General features: G+C 38.4%; 2 protein-coding genes across 10 annotated transcripts in view; one reads left to right on the top strand and one right to left on the bottom strand.

Moving 5' to 3' along the window:
- The first annotated feature begins 1551 nt into the window (after positions 1-1551).
- LOC112047952 (eEF1A lysine and N-terminal methyltransferase homolog) lies at positions 1552-21192 on the top strand. Its single transcript, XM_024085277.2, has 10 exons — positions 1552-1753; positions 1917-2475; positions 3514-3654; positions 4514-4632; positions 10555-10735; positions 11576-11753; positions 12901-13070; positions 14310-14439; positions 16986-17114; positions 17955-21192. The coding sequence occupies exons 1-10, from the start codon at positions 1662-1664 to the stop codon at positions 18224-18226; spliced, it is 1971 nt and encodes a 656-aa protein (XP_023941045.1). The 5' UTR covers positions 1552-1661; the 3' UTR covers positions 18227-21192.
- LOC112047949 (SUN domain-containing ossification factor) overlaps positions 21176-24440 on the bottom strand; it is an 83399-nt gene continuing 80134 nt past the window's right edge. For all 9 annotated transcript variants that reach the window (XM_024085273.2, XM_052891311.1, XM_052891310.1 and 6 more), the window contains exon 4: positions 21176-24092. In XM_024085273.2, coding sequence (XP_023941041.1) covers positions 23088-24092 — 1005 coding nt within the window. In that variant the 3' untranslated portion in view covers positions 21176-23087. The remainder of the gene's footprint in view (positions 24093-24440) is intronic.

The following is a 24440-nucleotide window of genomic DNA, read 5'->3' as shown; positions in this document are numbered from 1 at the left end:
GAGAAAGAATCGTGAACGCGAATACGCTGTTTACGGCCATTGAGGTAACTCCGAAACCAGTCAACCACCGATGGAGATATGTTAAGAGAGCATAATAAACCCAACAAAATGTCATAGTCAACAGTGTTAAAAGCATTACTAAAATCTAGCAGAACTAAGACTGTGAGTTGTCTATTATCCATCGCCCAGCGGATATCATCAGTAACTTTTGCTAAAGCTGTGACCGTACTATGACCAGGGCGAAAACCGGATCGAAAGGGACTTAGAATGGAATGCTTGCTAAGAAAAAGACTCAACTGTCGGAAAACCAATTTTTCAAGGACTTTTGACAGAAAAGGCAAAATTGAAATAGGTCGAAAGTCTGAGAAGGAATTAGGGGTAATTTTTTTAGGTAATGGAATAATTTGAGCACTCTTCCATGCCTCAGGAAATTTACTGGAGTGGATGGAATAATTTAGGATATGGGTAAGAACTGGGATAACAATATCAATGATGGGAATGATCATATTACGGCTCACGTCATCAGAACCGACAGCATTTGAGACCGATAAAATGCTCTTCTTAACATCACATTCAGTGAAAGACTCAAAGAAAAAGGGTAAATGATTAGGAGTTGAAGCAGAAGAAAGAATGTTAAGTGTACGATCTTTATCAATACTATCAATCGTATCGGAAGTAGCAAAATGTTTATTCAGATGTTCGATATCAATATTGATAGGATTATTAGGGGAAGATTTACCAACTCCAAGAGATTCTAGAAATTTCCAAGTTTTGGCAGAATTGCCATTTTCTACTGATTTAAAAATGTGGCGTCGTTGTGCATCTCTACATAATGTATTACAGCGATTCCGAGCCTTATGATATTTAAGACGATTCGCTTCAGAGTCAGTTGTTTTATATTTATATTTTGCAGAATTCTTTTTGTTCATATAAATTTTTATATCATCAGAAAGCCAAGGAGCAGGTAGGTGTTTCATTTTAATCGGCCTTACCGGAGCATGCACGTCATAGAGCTGAGTTATTAGGGTATTAAATAAGTCTACCTTGCAATCAACTGAATCTGCATCTGCAATAACAGACCAATCCAAATTCGTAGCATCATCACAAAGGCGATTTTTATCAATTCCAGCAAAGTTACGCTGCAGAAGTATTCTCGATTTTGCCTTAGGAGGACGTAATTTATAGGAAAGATAAATCAAATCATGATACGAAAATGCTTCAGCTGGACATTGACAAGTGTTTTGCTACATAGTTACTAATATTATAAAGCGGAAGAGTTTTTTTGTTTGTTTGTTTGATTGAACGCGCTAATCTCAGGAACTACTAGTGTTTTTATACTGGTTCTTTTGCAAAGTTCAAAATTAAAACTCATCTCAAAGTCATCAGTGACGTTTTTGCCACGACCGAAATGACTGCGGTAGATAAGTGGAATGGTGGTGGATAGGCTGGGCCCTGGGGCTGTAGGATTATTTTGGACGTGATCGCTTTGTGGAAATTAGCCTTCATAACATCTAATTGACATTATTATTGACATTAGATAAATAAACAAAATATTTAGTCTGTGCTCTGTAAGTGTCAGTCAGAAAATCAAAATACGCGTGGAGACTGCAAAATAAAATATTTTTTAAAAATTTTAGGAATACCTAGACTTATACTTAACTATGAATCTCCTTCCCAAATCCCACAAAGAATTTAGTGAAAAAGACTACTGGAATAAGTTTTTCAAAAAACGTGGAAATAAGGCTTTTGAATGGTAATTATTGTTGTGTTGTTTTTTTAATAGTTTCTCTGTATTCTAAGTTAAGTTTACTTACTATTAATAGGTAAATAATCTAAAACTAATCTGCTATTACTTTATATGAACATATTAAATATGTTTAAAGATATAGTAATTATTTAAATTTCTTTCTTTTAAGGTATGGTGAGTATCTAGAACTGTGCACCCACTTACATAAATATATCAAAAAGTCCGACACAATTCTCATACCTGGATGCGGTAATTCGAGCCTCAGCGCAGACCTTCACGACATAGGATACCCACACATAACCAATATAGATGTATCAGAAATTGTTATCAAACAGATGAAAGCAGTAAACTCGCATAGAACAAGTATGAAATTTCTTTACATGGATGCCTTAAATATGACATTTGAAAATGATGAATTTAATGTTGTACTCGATAAAGGTACATTAGATGCTCTTATGCCAGATGATAGTGAAGAAACAAATGAAAGAATTAATAAATATTTTAATGAAATAAAAAGGGTACTTAAAATAAGTGGGCGTTTTGTATGTATAACCTTACTCCAGAGTCATATATTGAGCAAGTTAGTGGAGTTCTTCTGTGATAGGACATGGATGTTCAGGGTTGTCAGATGTCATGAGGCAGAGGAGAAGAATGCTGAGAATGGAGCGGGGATGACTTTGCCAGTGTTTGTTGTTGTTGCTACAAAGTTTAAAGAGATGCCTAAATTAGTAAGTTTATTTCTATGAATCTCTTCTTACTAAGCATTTTCTATGTTAATGTCGACATCAGTAAATTTAAGCAGTTTAGGAGTTTGCTACAAGTACAAGTTACACAGCATTTTTGTCTTAGAAGATCCCTTATATCTGACATCAACCAGATGTGGGCTTTTTAACTCACAATATTGGGGATGCCTGGACTGATACAATCAAGCCAAAACATCCTTCCAGAAAGGCCCTCTAAGCTGAGGTCCAATTCTCAGAGGAGACACCCTTAGAAAGTTGTTCCGTCCATCTATTTGGCTTCTGCCTTCGGGCCCCATTCAAAAAAAAAAGAAAGCACTTGCTCAAACCTCCTGGTGACACAGCAGAAATTAAGGAACCTACAGCACTTACGCAATCAGGAAAAAAAAATAGTTCTACTGTATTATTTGCTTCAAATATGGACATGCTAGCCTTAAACCTTATTTCCTTTTATATAATACAGCAGTGAGCAGCATTTCAAATATCAGCCAAATTGATTCATTACAAGTTGTGCAATGGTTTCAAAACATAAACAAAGTATCACCTTGATAATGTTAGTGTGATTTACATTGTAATAGGCTTCGCTATAAACATACATATGGCAAAAACCTTGAACTTATTGATTTATTGTGATGAAGTCATTTATGCAGTAAACATAAAAGCAGTATACATAGACGGGCTGTCATAGTCCAAGCTATATAACCTCTGCGACAGATTCCAGAGGGTGTGGGTTTGAATCTGGTCTGGGGCATGCAGCTCCAACTTTTCAGTTGTGTGCATTTTAAGAAATTAAATATCACGTGTCACAAACGGTGTAGGAAAACATTGTCAGGAAACCTGCATACCAGAGAATTTTCTTAATTCTCTGCATATGTGAAGTCTGCCAATCCGCATTGGGCCAGATTAGTGGACTATTGGTCTAACCCCTCTCATTCTGAGAGGAGACTAGAGCTCAGCAGTGAGCCGAATATGGATTGATAACGAGAAGCAGAAATATATTAAGGTTTCTCCATTTCTTCATTGCAGATTATAGAAGTGTGTATGGCAGGTGATAAGATGCAGAGGTTGGAAACAGTTGATGAGCTGAAGTCATGTGTGAAGTCGGCGCAAGACGCTGCTTTCATCACCAATGGCCTTGCTAAAACATCACTAGATGGTGATGATGAAGTGAGTAAGCCATTCCTTGTGAGGAATTTTCTGTTTTGTGTTAAATGCTATGATTTAGTTGTAGTAGTTAGGCTTGTAGAATTTAAAAAAAAAAAAATAATATTTTATTATGACATATGTCTTTCTTGTAATGCAGTACGATTCAAACTGCGATGTGGTAATGGTAACGGGTATTGATGAACTGGTTTTGATGTCACACATCTCTATTTTTTTTGGAGAAAATCTTCAACCCAAATATTATTATACCTGTAATAATGTAATAACAGCATGAACATCTATTGAATAGACTAGTATAAAGGACAAAGATATACTCAGAGGCACAATTATCTGCCCACTTTAATTAAAAAAATTATATACAAACTAGCTGACGTCGCGCGGTTTCACCCGCGTGGTTCCCGTTCCCGCATGAATACGAGGATAATATATATCCTATAGCCTTCCCCGATAAATGGGCTATGTAACACTGAAAGAATTTTTCAAATCAGACCAGTAGTTCCTGAGATTAGCGCGTTCAATCAAACAAACTCTTCAGCTTTATAATATTAGTATAGATATTAGTTTTTTCTGATGTTATACATTTTTACCAATTTATGATAATTACATAAATTGGTAAGGATCATTAAAATTTATTTCAATTAGGCTTAGTTTACAAGCACTGTTGAAACATTAAGTCATAATTTAATGGTGAAAACAGAAATCTGAGAACAGCCCACACCAAAGTCAGCTTTACTTATTATTACTTTTTGTTATGAAGACTAGTTGTGCATGTGATTCGGTTTACAAAATGCATTGCAACATTTAACAAACAGAAGCTAAAAAATACTATTCAATCCATTATCAACATTGTCTTCACGCACAGGTGTCACTGGATCTGATGCTGCCCGGAGAGGAGATCCCTCGCTACACCCTGTACATAGTTGATCAGAAGAAGTCGCAGGCTATCAACAAGTATGCTGTCTTCATTGTACCACAGGGGAGGTAAGGTTTTAGAAAGAAAGAAAAAAATTATTTAATTTTTTATTTTATTTATTTATTTAATACTCTTTATTTATACACCACAAAAAATAAAAGAAAAACAGAAACATAAGAAAAAGTAGAATACAAAAGGCGGCCTTATCGCTTAGTAGCGATCTCTTCCAGGCAACCTTAGGCTTAGGAACTTATTAGGACAACTGTAGGTGGTGTGTACGTAATAATAATGTACATTATACATACATACAAATAACTACACACTAATACATAAACCATAATACACAAATTATATAATAATTATAAATATCATAAAATAAACTAATATATATAATATATCATAATGTTGTATGATAAATATTCTAATAAAATAAAATATGTAACTAGTGACTAAAATAAAAAATGCGTTTATTTCGAAATTATGCCACACATCACAATATCTCCAGTACACCAGGTCATCCAGGACATTACCTTGCGATGGCATAACCCAGGAAACGTAAAAAACGTAACGCTAATTTTCAGCTGGAACCACAGTTTTACAATAAGGTTTATTTAAACAAGTTTGTCTTGAAAGGTCTGATTTGAAAAATTATTTCAGTGTTAGATAGCCATTATCAACCCATATTCGGCTCACTGCTGAGCTCGGGTCTCCTCTCAGAATGTGATAGACAGAATTAAGAAAATTCTCTGGTGTGCAGGCTTCCTCACAATGTTTTCCTTCACCGTTTGTGACACATGATATTTAATTTCTTAAAATGCACACAACTGAAAAGTTGGAGGTGCATGCCCCGGACCAGATTCGAACCCACACCCTCCAGAATCGGAGGCAGAGGTCATATCCACTGGGCTATGAAGGCTCTATACCTATACCTTATAGGTACTATTACTAGACGTATAAAAATAGATTCCAGCAGCCATTTGTTTACGTTCAAACGTTTTCACGCGTAGCTATTATTAGGTTGTTTTTCTCGTAAAACTTTGAGGTCATCAATATAGAACGGTATTTCTAATTTGCTGAAATTCTGTATATATACCTACCGCGTCCAGTTGCGCTGATGCTTTTTTTTTTTTTTATTCTTCACAAGTTAGCCCTTGACTACAATCTCACCTGATGGTAAGTGATGATGCAGTCTAAGATGGAATCTTAGGTTCCCCCCTTTCGGTTTCTACACGGCATCGTACCGGAACGCTAAATCGCTTGGCGGTACGTCTTTGCCGGTAGGGTGGTAACTAGCCACGGCCGAAGCCTCCCACCAGCCAGACCTGGACAAATTAAGAAAATCTCATTCTGCCCAGCCGGGGATCGAACCAAGGACCTCCGTCTTGTAAATCTACCGCGCATACCACTGCGCCACGGAGGCCGTCAAATGCTACTCGTAGTTTGTGGATTTAAGGAGTACTCCACGTGGATTTTCATCCTCCTCCTAACAAGTTAGCCCGCTTCCATCTTAAATTGCATCATCACTTACCATCAAGTGAGATTGTAGTCAAGGCCTTGTAAATTATTTAAAAAAAAATGAGTTCTCTGTTTGTTTTATCAAGTGCTTATATATATAGGTGATTACACGGTACTAAAACACAGTAAATTATATCTGTCTGTCTGTTGGTCCGGGTTAATCTCTTGAACGGCTGCACTGATTTAAATGGGATTTTCACTAGTAGATAGAAGGTAATTGTAATTGAGCAACGTTTAATCACGGTAAAGTTCATGGTTCCAGCGGGATTTGCGAAAAACTAATTTTCGTCGTCGAATTTCGAACGTTCGCTAGTTTCATATATATATTCATATTATAAATGGGAAAGTAAGTCTGTCTATGTGTCTATCTGTCTCTCTGTCTGTAACCTTTTCACGGCTAAACGGCTGAACCGATCAAGATGAATTTTAGTATAATGGTAAATGGAACCTCAAAGCAAAACATGTACTTTTTGACCCTAAAATAAAAATAGAAGGTGAATTAGTGGTTGAAAGTTTGTATGGAAAGTCCTTCATTTTTAGAGTTACAATTTGAAAAATTTGTGCATAAATCTTAAAAAAAATACGAAATATAATGTGATTCACGAATTATTAAAATTCAAGCCCTAAGGTAGTGAAATAGGGGTTGAAAATTTACATTGATTTCCACGCGGACGAAGTCGCGGGCGTCCGCTAGTATAAATATACGTGCGGTATGAGTTGTGACGTCACTCGACATATTTATGACAGCACACCCCTGACCCGCCCACATGCGAACGTTCGCACGAGCATGATCCAATCCTATAGGATCAGATTGACTGAAAACGTTACTGGACAAGTGCGTTATATAAGTTTAAATTAGTTTAAGTGCGTTATATAAATTTAAATTATCATTCAAATTAAATTGTTAAATTTTTCTCAATACAGGTGTTTAAAAATTTTAGAACAATTAATTTTAATAATTTAGAATTTATTTATAAAGTATTAAAAAGTTTTTAGTGTTTCAGTGTAACTCGACTGTTATATCTGGGGTGTGCAGGAATTATTAAAATTAATTTAAAGTTTTATCATATCTAAGGTGATTTGAAAAGTTTTGGATTTATACTTTTAATATCGTGAGTTGTTTTTCATTACAAATTTAATTATTTTTTTAGGTGTAAGATTTTCTTTCGAGTTTCGCCTATTTTTTCTTTTGCTAATGATACATCTTTTATCTACTACCTATTATATTGTATTCTGTGTTCATCTCAGACCAATTATAGAAGGGCCTGTATCGCACTCATAGTCACGAACAAAATCGTCTGTCATTTTCTGAGGAAAACGAGCTTAGATTTGGTATATATCTTATACTAACGTAGAAGATTTTGTCCGTTTTTTACACAATTCAACTACACAAAAAGGTATTTTTACGGAGCTCTTTTAACCGACGAACACGATTACAACTATTTAACATCGATTCTATAGAGACAGTTTTTATAATCGCATTAGATCGTTGATCATATACTTTGACAGAATAGTAACGTCTAGCGAGGCAGGTCCTATACAATAACTGGTCTGAGGTGTTGATAGACGCTTAACTCTGTATCGCAAAATCTACTTAACCGAGTTTGATATAACTTGCGCAGTTCTTCCCTAAGTTGGAATATACTCAGTCCAGAAAAACGAATAAAAACATTGTTATGAGACTTTGCGATATGCACGAATAATCATAAATATAAAAAAAACACACACACACATGTTTTTGTTTAAAAATTCACTCACACTTTTTCACTCATCTTTGTAACTAATCCGAGGGAGAGGGCTGGTTATCCTTAACACAGATCCGTTAAATCTAGCTAGGACAGTCTTGAAATCATGAAAAATTGTAAACCCTTTGTGATAAATAAACGATTATTATGATTAATATTTTGAATAAAATAGAACATTTAAAAAAAATAAAAGACACACGTTTTAAAGTCAAGTCAAAGTTCTTCAAAAATTATTTGATGTAGGTTCAGTTTACAAGCACTTTTAAAACGTCAGGTTATATTATGGTGATAAGTAAAGTTGAAAACTTAAAATTAAAGTTACGAGTGGTTCAAACACGCCTCAGACCGAGAAAAGGTATAGACGAACATATGCAAAAACTGCAATTCTGACAATAATATCCTCCTTTTTTTAAAGTCGGTTTTGTATTAAATCCGACTACTGAAAAATCACGCTCTCAATACCACGATCATTACCACTTTCTTATTTTATATGATTTTTATTTAAAAAAAAATAAGTATAAAATAAAAAATACAATACGACGACCATGACAAAAGAAAGAAACGAATTATCAAAGATAGTATTAAAAAACTAGCGGACGGGATAAAAAGGAGCCTATGTGTTTATCCAGAGTAAAATCTATTTCCATTCCAAATTTCAGCTAAATCGCTTCAGTAGTAGCGGCGTTATAGAGTAACAAACATCCAAACATACATCCAAACATCCATACAAACTTTCGCGTTTACAATATTAAATATTTTAAAAAATAAATTGATATTTTCATCACAAATTCTTTATCTACTACTTGTATTTGAATCCTGACGTGCTCAAATGTATTGTTTTACCAAGGTCAAGGAGTTAAATCCGACATCCGTTAAATTCCAATAAACAATGATATTTTGAACTGAAAAGCCAGAAATATATGTTTTGGCGCACGCTCCATCCGTCGTCCATCATAAATACGTCTCAAAACTAATAATAACAGCGGAGTTCTAAACTCATTAGTTGACGCTAGGGTTGCCACATTCTATAAAAAAAAAGTGCGAGTCGGGCTCGCCCTCTGAGAGTACCGTACAAACCTGTCTTCGTCATAAATCATATTCATAAAAAATATGTATGTTCTTTGGAATTTACTCCTTAAGAATCGATTTTTCATATACATATAGCCTCCGGTATGAAAAAAATATGGGTAGTAAAATTCGATGAACGAATGACAGCGTTACGTTTTTTGCACGCAACCTATTCTGCGCACCTTTCACTTTTCGGGCGTAGGTATTGAGACGTACATAGTGTATGCTGAGGGGCAACATGCACTATACAACTATTTAGACAGTCGATCTGAAAGAGTAAACTCCATTCGTGCGTCGGAGCTAACACACACTTTTTTAATTGCACGTTTACCCATATGGCTAGGAAATCAACGCAACCATTAATAATATAATAACCTTTCATGTCTTAACCTTAGAAAAAAAACGATCTGTATTAACTTTATTTTTTATGTAGTACGGGTGACAACCCTAACCCCTATTGCCATAGTCGCCGCACTGTTGCAACTGCGACATCGTCCCCGTCGCGTTGCATTTGCGATCCACGGATTCTTGAATGCACACCGCGCGGTTATTTTTGAGTTGTCCGTGATGGCTGTTGATGACACTTATTTTTGGGACAGCGCATACTCGTGTAATATCATGTCAACACCACCCATGTATTTACGTGACCTATATTTCTCCCTTCTCTCCAAGTACAGCGAGGTGCTAGGAATGGGTACTACGATTATATCAACGGGTGGGGAATCTTAGATTTCTTGGATCGGCCTTGCTCTCTTGCACGACTATTAAAATTAATTTCAGTAGTATACCTATTTACCTGTATCAGAATGGCCAAATTGCAAACGTGCACATTTCGTCGTACCTTTTTGGAAGGGTCGAGGATCAAGGATACATGTAGATGTGCGCTGAACGAAACTTGGGCCAGTCTCCGTTTATAGTCGCTTCTAGTTTGTTTGAGAAGTGACATACGATTTATCTCACGCGATAACTTCAAGCTATAGACTATTGGAGCGTGCGCAAGTTCTTCTCGCTTCTTTATCCCCCCGATAGCGAAGCGGGTATGTAATGATACATAAGTACCTATAACACGCAAATTCGCCTCTATCTCTCACTCTATCTCACACGATACTATAGACAGAGAGCGATAGATACGAGTTCGAAGCTTACACTGTCGAAAATCGAAATGATGAAACATCGTTACAGAATAACACTTACTCCTCTCCGCTACATTACTCCAGCCAATCGAGCTCGCTGTAAAAGCTTAGAGGCTAGGTCGACTCATGACTCATGAACTGCCAATGCAAGCGGCACATTATTATAATACGCTGTTTCTAAGCGTAATGGTAATAACTGTCTCGTCTTTAATGTATGCTCTGCAAATAGAACGTTTCTTCATCATAATTTTCAATCTAGTCCAGTCCAACACAGGACCAGACCGCCTTCCTTTCTGCGAGTTAGTGGACCTAAGCCTAAGCCTACGAACACATTAACATCCTTTAGTGATTGTTACAATATCAAACATTAGACTAATATAATGATGATACTTTTTTATTAATGTTTATTTTAATATGTAACGTGGACGGTCTGAAGACTCATGTGCGGTAGTGTTTATCGGGGCGTGGCAGACTTTCTGCTGAGCATACGGGTTCCAAGCACTCTTTCATAAATATTTCCGTATTTCAGAGAATCCGAGTGGTTGTTCGGCACTCCAGCGGGCAGGCGCCAGCTGCAGGACTCGGCGCGCTTCGGGCGGCTGGTGGTGGCCGTGCTGCGGCGCGGGCACCTGTTCCACAGCCTCGACGCCGTCAAGGACGAGCTCACCAGCTCCGCCAAGATGTTAGCGCCCAATGGATTCACTGGACAGGTGACACATTGTTGAGCAACTTACGCAGTCCATCTCATGTTTCGGCAAAATCTGTAATGATAATAACAACATCAAATAAGATGGTATTTCATGTTTATGTAGCTGATGTTCGCAGGATTCGTTCAATACATTTGGACAGGTAAGATAAATTTTTGGGCACGCCGGCGGCAAAGATACACAGTCTATTTCTGTGGCATATTTAGGCAAAATATGTAACGAAAATAACGAAATAAGAGTGAAATAGGGTAGAATTCAATTCATAGCTGATGTCCCCACGACTGGTAGATAGCGTATCTGGCCTTCTTTTTTATCATACACATGACTATGTTCTGGGAGTCTGTAGGGATTCTTTTCCTCCCGGCAAAAAAAAGTTACTATGGTCTGAAATGCACTTGCAGAAATTGTTTTTTTTTTATTCTTTACAAGTTAGCCCTTGACTACAATCTCACCTGATGGTAAGTGATGATGCAGTCTAAGATGGAAGCGGGCTAACTTGTTAGGAGGAGGATGAAAATCCACACCCTTTTCGGTTTCTACACGGCATCGTACCGGAACGCTAAATCGCTTGGCGGTACGTCTTTGTCGGTAGGGTGGTAACTAGCCACGGCCGAAGCCTCCCACCAGCCAGACCTAGACAAATTAAGAAAATCTCAATCTGCCCAGCCGGGGATCGAACCCAGGACCTCCGTCTTATAAATCCACCGCGCATACCACTGTACATACGCACGGAGGCCGATTTTCTTGATACTTACAACTTGGGTTCACGGAATCTCGCGAGATAGATTATAATGATATTTACAATTTTATGGTGTCATATATAAGATGATATGTCATCTCTAGATCCCGTTCCTGTCGCTGGGCAGCGACGTGGGGCGGCGCGTGAAGGTGCACCAGGGCTCCTCCAAGGTGTCGGGCGAGTTCGTGGTGGAGGATGTGGACGTGGAGGGCGCGCCCTTCCGCCGCCTCGTGTTCCTGGACAACCAGTTCCTGGTGCAGTCCGAGGCGAGGCTGAAGACAGGTGACAACATGCTCGAGTTGCTATGCAAATAGATAGTAGTTTAGTCGCCGCATCCCGTCCTGAACCAATTTAATAAATCATTTTTAAATTGGTCCAAATGTTTCAGAGCCTATTCAATTCAAGCTTTTTCGTTTTTGTAATATTAGTATAGCCGAATATATTGAGTTAAGATTAGTAAATGAGAGAGAGATTTAGGCAAAGTCGAAATTCACACCGTAGTTCAAAAAATATAGTAAAATCATCGTCACAAAATAGCGCTACTGCATACAAAGCGCAAAGTACTCAAAGTCTACTCAGGGTAAAAGTCCTATTTTGAATAACGCAAAAATACGTCACACAGCACTCTATTAGTTGTTGCCCACACGCCGTCTTCGGTGTCTTTTTTTTTGATTGTGTAAAGACCTCAGGGGCGTCATAGGGGTTTGGGCGAGCGCAGAAGCATCGGATGATGGGGCTCGAAGGCAGAAGTCGAAGAGATGGGCGGAAGGACTCTCCAAGGATGTCTCTTCTGAGACTCTGACCTCGGCTTAGAGGGCCGTTCTTAAAGTGCTTTGGCCTGAGTGTATCTGTCCGGGTGACGTCAGATATGTTCGATGTCCGAGCGTTTCAGCGACAAATCACGGAATGTTGTACTTGCATATAAAATCTTAACGTAAGGCAATAAGGTCTACACTTCAATGGTGTTCAATTCACACGCGGCATTATTAGCAAACAGCTAAACTGTCATCAGTCGCACGATACAGGGGTGCGGGGTGCAACGTGTGAGGCAGAGTTGTGGGCTCTTTTCGGACCAAGGCGGATATGGAACCCTCGTAACTTTAATTAACCCTCGTAAATAAGTTTTCGACTTCCCTTATCACTATTATATCTCTTAACCTGACGTTTCAGAACTGCTTATAAACTAAGACTACTCTACTAGAAATAAATGAATTTAAACTTTGACGATAGAAGAGAGTTTAGGTGGTGCGGAAGGCAATCAGGCAACACGCGCGCCTGTCAGTGAATGGGTGAAGAATGCAATCACCCTTCTCACAACCCGCAAATTTGTACTGCGAGAATGAGGACTTCTGTATTGCCGTTGCTTTTTTGCCATTTTTTGCGACTTATAACAGTGATGTTACTGTACCTCTATCAATGTATTTTCCAGTGAAAAGGAAGAACAAGTCCAAGCAGGTGGTGGACTTCGGCCACGTGACGGTGTACCACGCGTTCATGTGCGTGGGCGTGCAGCTGTCGCGCCGGCGCCGCGTCGCCGTGCTGGGGCTGGGCGGCGGCAGCCTCTGCATGTTCCTCAAGAGGTGCTTCGCTGAGCTCACGGTGAGCGTCTGTTGGTGCTGACAGTTGACGGCACATGCGAGTGGCGCACTGCGGCATGTGACGTGTACCACGCGTTCATGTGCGTGGGCGTGCAGCTGTCGCGCCGGCGCCGCGTCGCCGTGCTGGGGCTGGGCGGCGGCAGCCTCTGCATGTTCCTCAAGAGGTGCTTCGCTGAGCTCACGGTGAGCGTCTGTTGGTGCTGACAGTTGACGGCACATGCGAGTGGCGCACTGCGGCATGTGACGTGTACCACGCGTTCATGTGCGTGGGCGTGCAGCTGTCGCGCCGGCGCCGCGTCGCCGTGCTGGGGCTGGGCGGCGGCAGCCTCTGCATGTTCCTCAAGAGGTGCTTCGCTGAGCTCACGGTGAGCGTCTGTTGGTGCTGACAGTTGACGGCACATGCGAGTGGCGCACTGCGGCATGTGACGTGTACCACGCGTTCATGTGCGTGGGCGTGCAGCTGTCGCGCCGGCGCCGCGTCGCCGTGCTGGGGCTGGGCGGCGGCAGCCTCTGCATGTTCCTCAAGAGGTGCTTCGCTGAGCTCACGGTGAGCGTCTGTTGGTGCTGACAACAGATCTATGATAATTAAAGCTAACGCTATAGCAATAGACGTAGCAAAGGACGCTTACGCCTTTGTGTTATAAGAAAATGGACTTTAATAATGGCTACATAAAGTAAACTTAAGTAACTTTTTAATAACCGTTGCTTAACGTAATTTCTGAACACGAGGGTGTAACACCACCACAATCGAAAAGTATCAAAATCACAAAATAAGATGATTTGTCAACTCTTTAATGTTCTGTTTCTGACCTACTTCCTCGTACTCTTTTGCCTTTACTATAAGACATCCCTTGAAAGTGTACAAAATCTTTTCTTATTCCTGATTCATACTACAAGGATATGGAATAGCTTTTTTTATATCAGTGCGCTAAAGGTCAGGGAACGGAACGTATTGCATCTGAGCTTTCCATCAAGTGTGATATGTTTATAAACACAAAATCACCTATACACTACACACTATACACCGTGCAGTTTTCTTTGTCTTAAACCGAAAAGTTAGAAAAAATTTATTGTTTTAAAACATACTTTAGCTAGCGTGTGAATTTGCATTTTTAATATTGCTATAAGGTTCCTTGTATTGGACACGTAAATGTTGCGGCGGCTTATTGACGCAACCACTGGCACGGTGTAGAAGTAAAAAAAAAGTTATCATAATTTCAGCTTTTACTTGTCATTGCAGGTGACGGCAGTAGAGCTGGACCCCGCGATGCTGGAGGTGGCGCGGAACTACTTCGAGTGCGAGGTAGACGATCGTCTGCAGGTCCAGATCAAGGACGGACTCGACTTCCTCAACGAAGAAGCCGATGCGGGTACTTAATTTTTTTTTAATTATCGAGAAGTTAATGCTTTACCGCAGTATTATCGGTACATCAAAACTTAAAATAATGGTTAAACTTAAATCATGTGTTTGGGTTTGATCAATTTGTATTGATGAGAACTTTCATCAACATGGGTTGTGAGTGTCATTTGGGGTCTGGTCATGGAGACGAAAGACACAAAAGGGAACTCCTCAACGGCTTACAGAAGCTACCTTGTGATTGGGCTTGATTAATTTGTATTGATGAGAACTGTCATCAACATGGGTTGTGAGTGTCATTAGGGGTCTGGTCATGGAGACGAAAGACTCAACGGCTTACAGTAGCTACCTTGTGATTGGGCTTGATTAATTTGTATTGTTGAGAACTGTCATCAACATGGGTTGTGAGTGTCATTTGGGGTCTGGTCATGGAGACGAAAGACACAAAAGGGAACTCCTCAACGGCTTACAGAAGCTACCTTGTGATTGGGCTTGATTAATTTGTATTGATGAGAACTGTCATCAACATGGGTTGTGAGTGTCATTAGGGGTCTGGTCATGGAGACGAAAGACTCAACGGCTTACAGTAGCTACCTTGTGATTGGGCTTGATTAATTTGTATTGTTGAGAACTGTCATCAACATGGGTTGTGAGTGTCATTTGGGGTCTGGTCATGGAGACGAAAGACACAAAAGGGAACTCCTCAACGGCTTACAGAAGCTACCTTGTGATTGGGCTTGATTAATTTGTATTGATGAGAACTGTCATCAACATGGGTTGTGAGTGTCATTAGGGGTCTGGTCATGGAGACGAAAGACTCAACGGCTTACAGTAGCTACCTTGTGATTGGGCTTGATTAATTTGTATTGTTGAGAACTGTCATCAACATGGGTTGTGAGTGTCATTTGGGGTCTGGTCATGGAGACGAAAGACACAAAAGGGAACTCCTCAACGGCTTACAGAAGCTACCTTGTGATTGGGCTTGATTAATTTGTATTGATGAGAACTGTCATCAACATGGGTTGTGAGTGTCATTAGGGGTCTGGTCATGGAGACGAAAGACTCAACGGCTTACAGTAGCTACCTTGTGATTGGGCTTGATTAATTTGTATTGTTGAGAACTGTCATCAACATGGGTTGTGAGTGTCATTTGGGGTCTGGTCATGGAGACGAAAGACACAAAAGGGAACTCCTCAACGGCTTACAGAAGCTACCTTGTGATTGGGCTTGATTAATTTGTATTGATGAGAACTGTCATCAACATGGGTTGTGAGTGTCATTAGGGGTCTGGTCATGGAGACGAAAGACTCAACGGCTTACAGTAGCTACCTTGTGATTGGGCTTGATTAATTTGTATTGTTGAGAACTGTCATCAACATGGGTTGTGAGTGTCATTAGGGGTCTGGTCATGGAGACGAAAGACTCAACGGCTTACAGTAGCTACCTTGTGATTGGGCTTGATTAATTTGTATTGTTGAGAACTGTCATCAACATGGGTTGTGAGTGTCATTTGGGGTCTGGTCATGGAGACGAAAGACACAAAAGGGAACTCCTCAACGGCTTACAGAAGCTACCTTGTGATTGGGCTTGATTAATTTGTATTGATGAGAACTGTCATCAACATGGGTTGTGAGTGTCATTAGGGGTCTGGTCATGGAGACGAAAGACTCAACGGCTTACAGTAGCTACCTTGTGATTGGGCTTGATTAATTTGTATTGATGAGAACTTTCCACCTAGATGACTGTAGAGACCTTTTCGTGAAACCTGAACTAAAATTCACAGCGCCTTACACAAATGACAATAAGACTGCAATTACCAAATGACAATGAGCGCCATTAAGACATTAACGCCGCCTCTGGGGGACTTCTTTAGAAAGAAAGAAAGAAGAAAGAAAATAAGTTTATTCACTTTTTAATGTCACAAACAGTCACATTAAAAAGTGATCATCCTATCTTAGATATTACATGACTATCTGTGACACCAAACAGAAAGGGTTTACAGCTCAGCATTAGCCGTTCATCGCTGGAAAGCAATGCGCAGCACTGATTTTCAGCTGAGACCCGGGTGACGTCACAGTCAGTTATAATTATAAACTAAACATCTAATCAAAATACTTTAAATACATTCAAAATAAAAATTCATATAATACAACACAAAAATAAAAAAACCAAAAACAAAAAACCTTGATAAGAGCGTATAAATAAAATGATAATAACATAAAGATAAATGCCAACATACAATAATTAATATGACATATATACATATAATATATATAAATATAAATATGAATACTTATACCAATTAATAGACTGTACCTAAATATGTTATTTGCATCTAAAGTTCCCACTAAATAATTGATGCCTCCACTGCATAATCTTCTAACTCTTTTTGCCTATATAACATGAACTTCTTCAATTTCTGAAAAGGACTTAATGTGTCTATAGCTACCTGCTCGGCAGTGTGAATAGACGGTGTCTGTGGGTGTCTGCCACGCTACGTGTCGGTGACGCATTGTGTCTGTAGATATAAACGGACCTTAAGACGTGGCGCATGCACAGGTGCGGAGTACAGCGCGGTGCTGTTCGACATGGACAGCAAGGACAGCTCGCTGGGGCTGTCGTGTCCGCCGCGACACTTCCTGGGCGACGACGTGCTGGCGCGGGTCCAGGCGCTGCTGGGGGACGACGGTGAGATATACTTCCTTACCTCAGACTAAATACATAAGGACTAGTATCGCACCCAAATTCACGAACAAAATTTTCTGCCATTTTCCAAGGAAAACGAGCTTAGATTTCATACATATCTTATACTAAACTAGCAGTTTTTGTTCGTTTTTTACACCATTTAACTACACAAAAAGGTATTTTACGGAGGTTTTTAACATCGATTCTATAGAGACAGTGTTTATAATCGCATAAGATCGTTGATCATATACATTGACAGAAAAATAATGTCTTGCGAGGCAGGTCTTTATCTAATTAGTCTTGAGTTCCTTACAGACAAACATTCACCATAGGTGGCTACGTCAAGTAACCACCTCGATATATGGTTACGTCAAGTAATAGGTGGTTATGTCAGTCAAGTACGTTCACCTATGGTGAACATTTGTCTGTGAGGGCATTGTCAAAAGTGACGGCTTGTGGATTTACAAGACGGAGGTCCTGGGTTTGATCCCCGGCTGGGCTGATTGAGAATTTCTTAATTGGTCCAGGTCTAGTTGGTGGGAGGCTTCGGCTGTGGCTAGTTACCCTACCGGCAAAGACGTACCGCCAAGCGATTTGGCGTTCCGGTACGATGTCGTTTAGAAACCGAAAGGAGTGGATTTTCATCCTCCTAACAAGTTAGCCCGCGTCCAACTTGGATTGCATCGTCACTTACCATCAGGTGAGATTGTAGTCAAGGGTTGAAAAAAAAAAAAGTTTGTCAAACATTGTTTAATCAAAAAGCCGGTCAAATATGTTACATTGTTTCCAGGATTATTTAGGGTGTTTTAGGAAAATCAAACTTACCATTCGTATACTTTTCAGGCCACTTCATCCTCAACCTGGTCTGTCGAGACACGTCGCTCTACGACACCATACTGTCGACACTGAAGCAACACTTCCGACACCTGCTCGTCGTCAAACTGTACGAGGAGGTCAACGAGATAGTGTTCGCGACCAACACGCGGCCCTACTCTACAGACACCCTGGAGCAGGCCGCGAGAGACCTCAACAACACGGCTAGAGAGACTCACTTAGTGAAGATAAAGTGTGTAGATTTGAAAGACTTTATGCAATCTGTTACTATTATTTCATAGCGGTAATACTTTTTTTTATTATGTTGGTTAATTGAAAAATGAATGAAATTCAAATTGGATTTATTTTAAGTTTACATTACACCCACTTTACAAATTGGTCAACGTTTCCTAATATGTAGTGTTTAGAAACAACAATGATATTCGTCACAATGTTGGCCAAAGCAAGAGCAAGAGCGGCCACAGCCAATGACCTTAACCCTCAGACCAATTATAGAAGGACCTGTATCGCACTCATAGTCACGAACAAAATTGTCTGTCATTTTCTGAAGAAAACGAGATTAGATTTGGTATATATCTTTTACTAAACTAGAAGTTTTTGCCCGTTTTTTACACACTTTAATTACACAAAAAGGTATTTTTACGGAGCTCTTTAACCGATGAACACGATTACAACTATTTAACATCGATACTATAGAGACAGTTTTTATAATCGCATTAGATCGTTGATCATATACTTTGACAGAAAAGTAACGTATTGCGAGGCAGGTCCTATACAATAATTGGTCTGAGCCTTAACCATTCGCCTTAACTTGGTTAAGGGTATGGAGTAAGCAATGGCCAACATATTGGCCAAGGTACGTAGTACCTCCTTCAAGACAAGACAACGGTAGTTCAAAAAACATTTTCCTGAAGCGCGATCAATTTTATATCCCACTATAACTATAGTAAGCGCGTTATCACCTGAGTCGTCAATACATTATTATTAAATTCACTATCTATATATTGAGGCGTGACGCTACTCTACGGACACCCTGGAGCAGGCCGCTAGAGCTCTGAACAACACGGCGAGAGAGACTCACTTAGAGAAGATAAAGTGTGTAGATTTGTTTGTTTTATTTCATAGCGGTGATACTATTTTTATTATGTTGGTTAATTGAAAAAATAATGAAATTCAAATTGGAATTATTTTATGTTTACATTTTACCCGCTTTACAAGTTTTTTACAAGTTGGTCAATGTTTCCTAATATGTAGTGAGGATGTTTGGACACAACAATGATATTCGTCACAATGTTGGCCATAACAATTCGCCTCAATTTTGGTTAACCTGAACAATGGCCAATATGTTGACCAATGTGAAGAATGGAATTATCTGGTTGCACAGTAGTGCCCCTCCAAGACAAGACAACGGTATTGCAAAACACTACTAGTACTTTTTCCTGAAGCGTGAACAATTTAATCTCCCACTATATTAAGCGCGTTATCATGTGAGTCGTCAGTCCATTAATAATTTTCGTATCTATCAATTGACACGCGACACTGCTCCACGGACACTGGCGCAGGCCGCGAGAGACCTCAACAACACGGCGAGAGAGACTCACTTAGTGAAGATAAAGTGTGTAGACTTGAAAGACTTTATGCAATCTGTTACTAATATTTCATAGTATAGACTTTGCCTTGTGATAATATTTTTATTATGTAAGTTAATTGAAAATGAATGAAATTCAAGTTGGATTTATTTTAAGTCTACAATATGCCCGTTGAAACAATGTTTCATAATATGTAGTGCAGATATTTGCCATAGATATTGGCCATAACCATTCGCCTCAATTTTGGTCAACCTAAACAGCGGGTAATGGCCAACATATTGGCCAATGTATGTACCAACGTGAAAGGGGGAATTATTTGGTTGCACAGCAGTGCCCCTCCAAGACGAGACAACGGTAATGTTAATTTAAAAATGATTGAAATTCAAATTAGATTTATTTTCATCATCATTAATAACTCGTATTCGGCTCACTGCTGAGCACGAGTTTCCTCTCAGAATGAGAAGGATTAGGCCTTAGTCCACCACGCTTGCCTAAAGCAGACTGCACACATAGAGAATTAAGAAAATTCTCAGGTATGCAGATGATGATGTTTTTCCTTCACCGTTTGAAACAAATGATTTTTAATTTCTTAAAATGCTTATAACAGAAAAATTGGAGGTGCCCAGGACCAAATCTGCATCCTCCAAACCGAAGACAGACTGCCCAGTGGCAGTCTGTCTTTACAACACTTTGACCCGTACGATTTGATTTGATTTATATGTGGTGCGGGTGTTAGCAACAAAAATATTCGTCACACTATTTGCCAAAGCGAAGAGCGCGCTTTACGTGATAGCCATAGGTATTGGCCGTAATCATTCGCCAATCATCAACTGAGCCGTCGATTCATCAATAGTTTTCCCATTGAATCTGACTTCAAAAAACATACTTTCACAGAGTTCTTTTACAAGTTAATGCCAAGGATTACATAGGGTATATGAGATAGCTCTTGTAACAGATTTCGCTTATTGTACTATATAATATTTGCTACAGTTTATAGCTTTACTGCTTGTGATGTTTTTAAGGCAGAAATGTGAAAGCTAAGGTACTTCTTTAGATTTAGATGAGCTCTTTTATGAAGAGACTACTCGTAAAACTTGTATGGTTGGTTTAATAAAATGTTTTATAAACATTGTTACTTACCCGATACTTTAATGATTGTTACGTGTAAGAAATATATAAAAGTGTATAAATATTGTATAATTTATTAGAAAAGAGATGTAAGGGCCACCGCAAATTACATACTTGATTGACTGACTGGCTGTTTGTATGGCAATTCGGCCAATACAAACATTTATAACCTATAGCAGTTTTAATTTTAGTAAAAGAACTTGGAGTACATATATCAGTTAATCTTTAAAAAAAAAAGTACATATATAAAAAATAATAAAGAAAGAAAAAATTTAGTTGTTATTCGTGTGTGCAAAATTTATTGTAAAATGAATGGAATTCATTGTTAATTGTTATATTATAGATAGTTGGAAGATTTTCTATTGGTTTTCGTAATCTCTACTTTCAAGGTTCATTTTTCTTATTTATTCAATTTTATATCAACCAACCGGCCGGCCCGCTAGTGAATAAATGTAATTTGCGATGGAAATTAAGTATTGTAATAGGATTATTAAAATAAAACAACACCAGAAATAAAGTTATGCATTTAATGCCATTTCTTTGTTTCCCCGGACTAGCGCCCACTGTCCCTATGTACGTACTGGCATTGTAGCAAAATAAAAAAGAACTGTCGAGCGGGAGACGCGGCCCCACTTGATGGGTTCCGTAGCCACGATCATGCAGAAAACATTCATACATACATTCATAGTATCTCCTAAAGTTACCGTTGTGCATACAATTTGTATGAGGGTCATAACGGTCAATAAATATTACGATACCAGACAGCGGTGTGCGTGTGACCTTATAACTGTTGGGATTATCATTATTTTTCTCGTCTTTTTTATGAACCATATTCTCAATTCTAGTTTAACGGAATGGGAATCGAACGTTGGATTTAAGTGCGTGCCTCCAACCGTGAAACTATTGGAGGCATTCATATCAAAACAAATTCAGCCATTACTCATTAGTAAAGCTTTGGCAGTGGTATTTGTTACGAATAGGCTCAGAAATTACTAGACCGATTTTAAAAATTCTTTCACCAATGAAAAGCTAAATTTCATGCCCAGTTAGAGTTTAATGAATTTGAGAATTTGATGGCGGTCCGACTAGGTACATTATGATTTTTCTTGAAAACACCTATAGTAAAATTACATTATGATCAACATGCCAGGAGCATAGGCTTGAAGTACAAGGACATTCTATTTAATACTGCACTAGGTAAGGTCACAGTCAACCGCTGAATTTTCAAAAAAACAACAACACTATAGGACGCTCAGTGATTGCGTTTCTGACACCTGTCGAATGTCAATGTCAGTGAGATATTTAAATATCTTTTATTAACCTTAATAACGAGTAATAACATAAAAAACGTATTATGCCACCTTACAATAAGTATACGTTTTATTTTTGGAATAAAATTATCAACAATTAATTAACAAATATAAAAAGGTGACATTGACAGCTGTCAGAAATGCAATCTCTGAGCGGCCGCACTTTGAATTACGAAAACAAACTAATTTGTCAACAGGATAAAATCTTATAAATATTATAAAAATCTTATACGCATTATATTGAAAATATCGCAATATCTATTGACCATTTAAACTTAAAATATTTCTATAAAATAGTAAGTAATATAAATAAATACTAGGACATTAGCGTTGGTTTTAATAATTTTTTTTCGTCTTGTTCAGCATGATTGATGAATTTTTAAAGTAATTTACAGTCGAACCCTAAAGTAAGTACTAGGAACATTATCCTATGCTATATGTACATATAAAATATATGAAACTAATAGATATCAGGTAAAATCTTAAAAGAGTAATTTCTACAGGAATCTGATGTCACAAAATGCATTTAACTTCAATAACTTATATAATAATTATTATGGAGCAAATAATTATCCACAATCCCAGATTAAATCAGTCTCAGATATCAATCATACTATTTGAATCCATGGATTGATTTGGCTACGTAACCCCATAAAAAAAACGAAATAGCATTAGGCATCCTAATTTATCACAATTTGTATATATTTATACAACACTAGACCACATACTAACATCGACACAAAATACTTTATACAATAATTTAAATATTATAACAAATACAATTTCGTTAAACATTACAGTTACATGATTTAATTAATTAATTAATTAAGCACATTGACATTCACATAAAACACAAACAGTCAAGGGCCATAATGACAGATCCACACTTACAACACGAAGCGAACCGAAGTACCAAACACCTGACTCAAAATTATAGGCTTTACAAATGGTATTACGATTTGAAACTGAATATATTGAAAATGTTAATTCATCTTCATACACTGACATTTGAATCGTGAAATCTGCCTTCACAGTTCTAGTTTGAGTCGACATGCGTTTTACGATTCGAATGCCACATTCGTTTACTGTAAGATTCGAATCGTAACGCATGAGTTTTAAAATACTTTTTTTAGTATATTCTTAAAACTCTTCTTCTTTTTGCCTCCGCTCTCGCTGTCTGGATGCCCATTTTGCGAGATGTCCGTTGATTCTGACCAGAGGCTCCCAGTAGGCGATTCTGAGGCTGCTTTTTTACTCAGCTTCCCGTTAAAAATTGGCTCCAAAGTCCTGACTACTGGACTCGGCGTGCTTCTACTGCTTTGGCGGTTGAACGTTCTCAAAAATGCTGGCGACGACAACCGCCGCGTCTTCATGGTTTTCGTTTTCAAATTATTAAAGAACGATCCGTTGGTTTTTGGTAACTCTTTCACTTTGTTGTCGGTAAATTCTTTCGGCTCCGAAACGGGGGCAAAGAATTCTGCCTCATCTAAAGGTATTGGGTTTTCTTGCAACTCTCGGACGCATTCGTTAGACGTATCTTTGACCTCTGAACCTGCGTCTCTGTGAACTATCATGGATGGTTTCCGCCTTCTATTCTTTCTAGCGACTTGCCATTCCCCTGCATCAGGTTCTATTTCGTCTGAATGCCTCACAATTTGGAATGCTTCTTCGCTGGGTCGTCTCTTCTTGGCAGACGGAGTGGCGTGCCCGCTGACTCCTTCAACGGATTTCCTTCTAAATTTATCCGGTTTCTTTTTCGTCTTCTTTGGAATTGGAACTAGAATAGATTCAGGTTTTTTTTTCTTCGATATATAATAAAAAGCTATCACTAAAATTATAGATTGATAAATGAAGAATTTAAAGAATGTAAGGTTCCCGAACCAACTATCGCTTTCTTCCATTAACATTTCTAGTGTAAGAGTCATTTGTGCAAGTTTATCTTGTAGCAGGTTCATCTGGTCTAAGTATTTCTGTTCACGTTCGTTGCTCTTTTTTCTTTCCTCTGACATTTGAAGTATGGTCTTTTCAAACGACTTTTGCATTTCTTCCACTTGTTTCTTGTATCTTCTGCTCAACTCTTCAAGGTATTGTCCTGACAGCGACATGTTTCTTTCTAAGGTCTGGAATAGAGAAACAAAAACGTTAAACATTATTGCAGTCTTGATAACTAATCTTATGATGAAAACTAACTAATTTACTGCATTACGAGAGACTGAAGTATTTAGAATTTAAAAAGATCTAAGAATGCATGTTATGTGCATAATTAAAAAGTCTGTAGGTAGAAGTTTGTTGTATTTTTCTTGCCGTGGATAACACGATTAACAATTATGTTTATGAATTTTAAAAACGAAATTAACTTGAGCATTGTATACTTATTTTTAAGATATGAAATTAGTAGTGATATTTGACACATATTTTGGAACATTCAAGAAAGTTGTTTTAAAACAAAATGGTTAGTAAACATTTTT

This window comes from Bicyclus anynana, chromosome 3 (genome assembly GCF_947172395.1).
Source record: "Bicyclus anynana chromosome 3, ilBicAnyn1.1, whole genome shotgun sequence".
NCBI lineage: Eukaryota > Metazoa > Arthropoda > Insecta > Lepidoptera > Nymphalidae > Bicyclus > Bicyclus anynana.
This window is presented reverse-complemented; position numbering and strand designations above follow the sequence as displayed.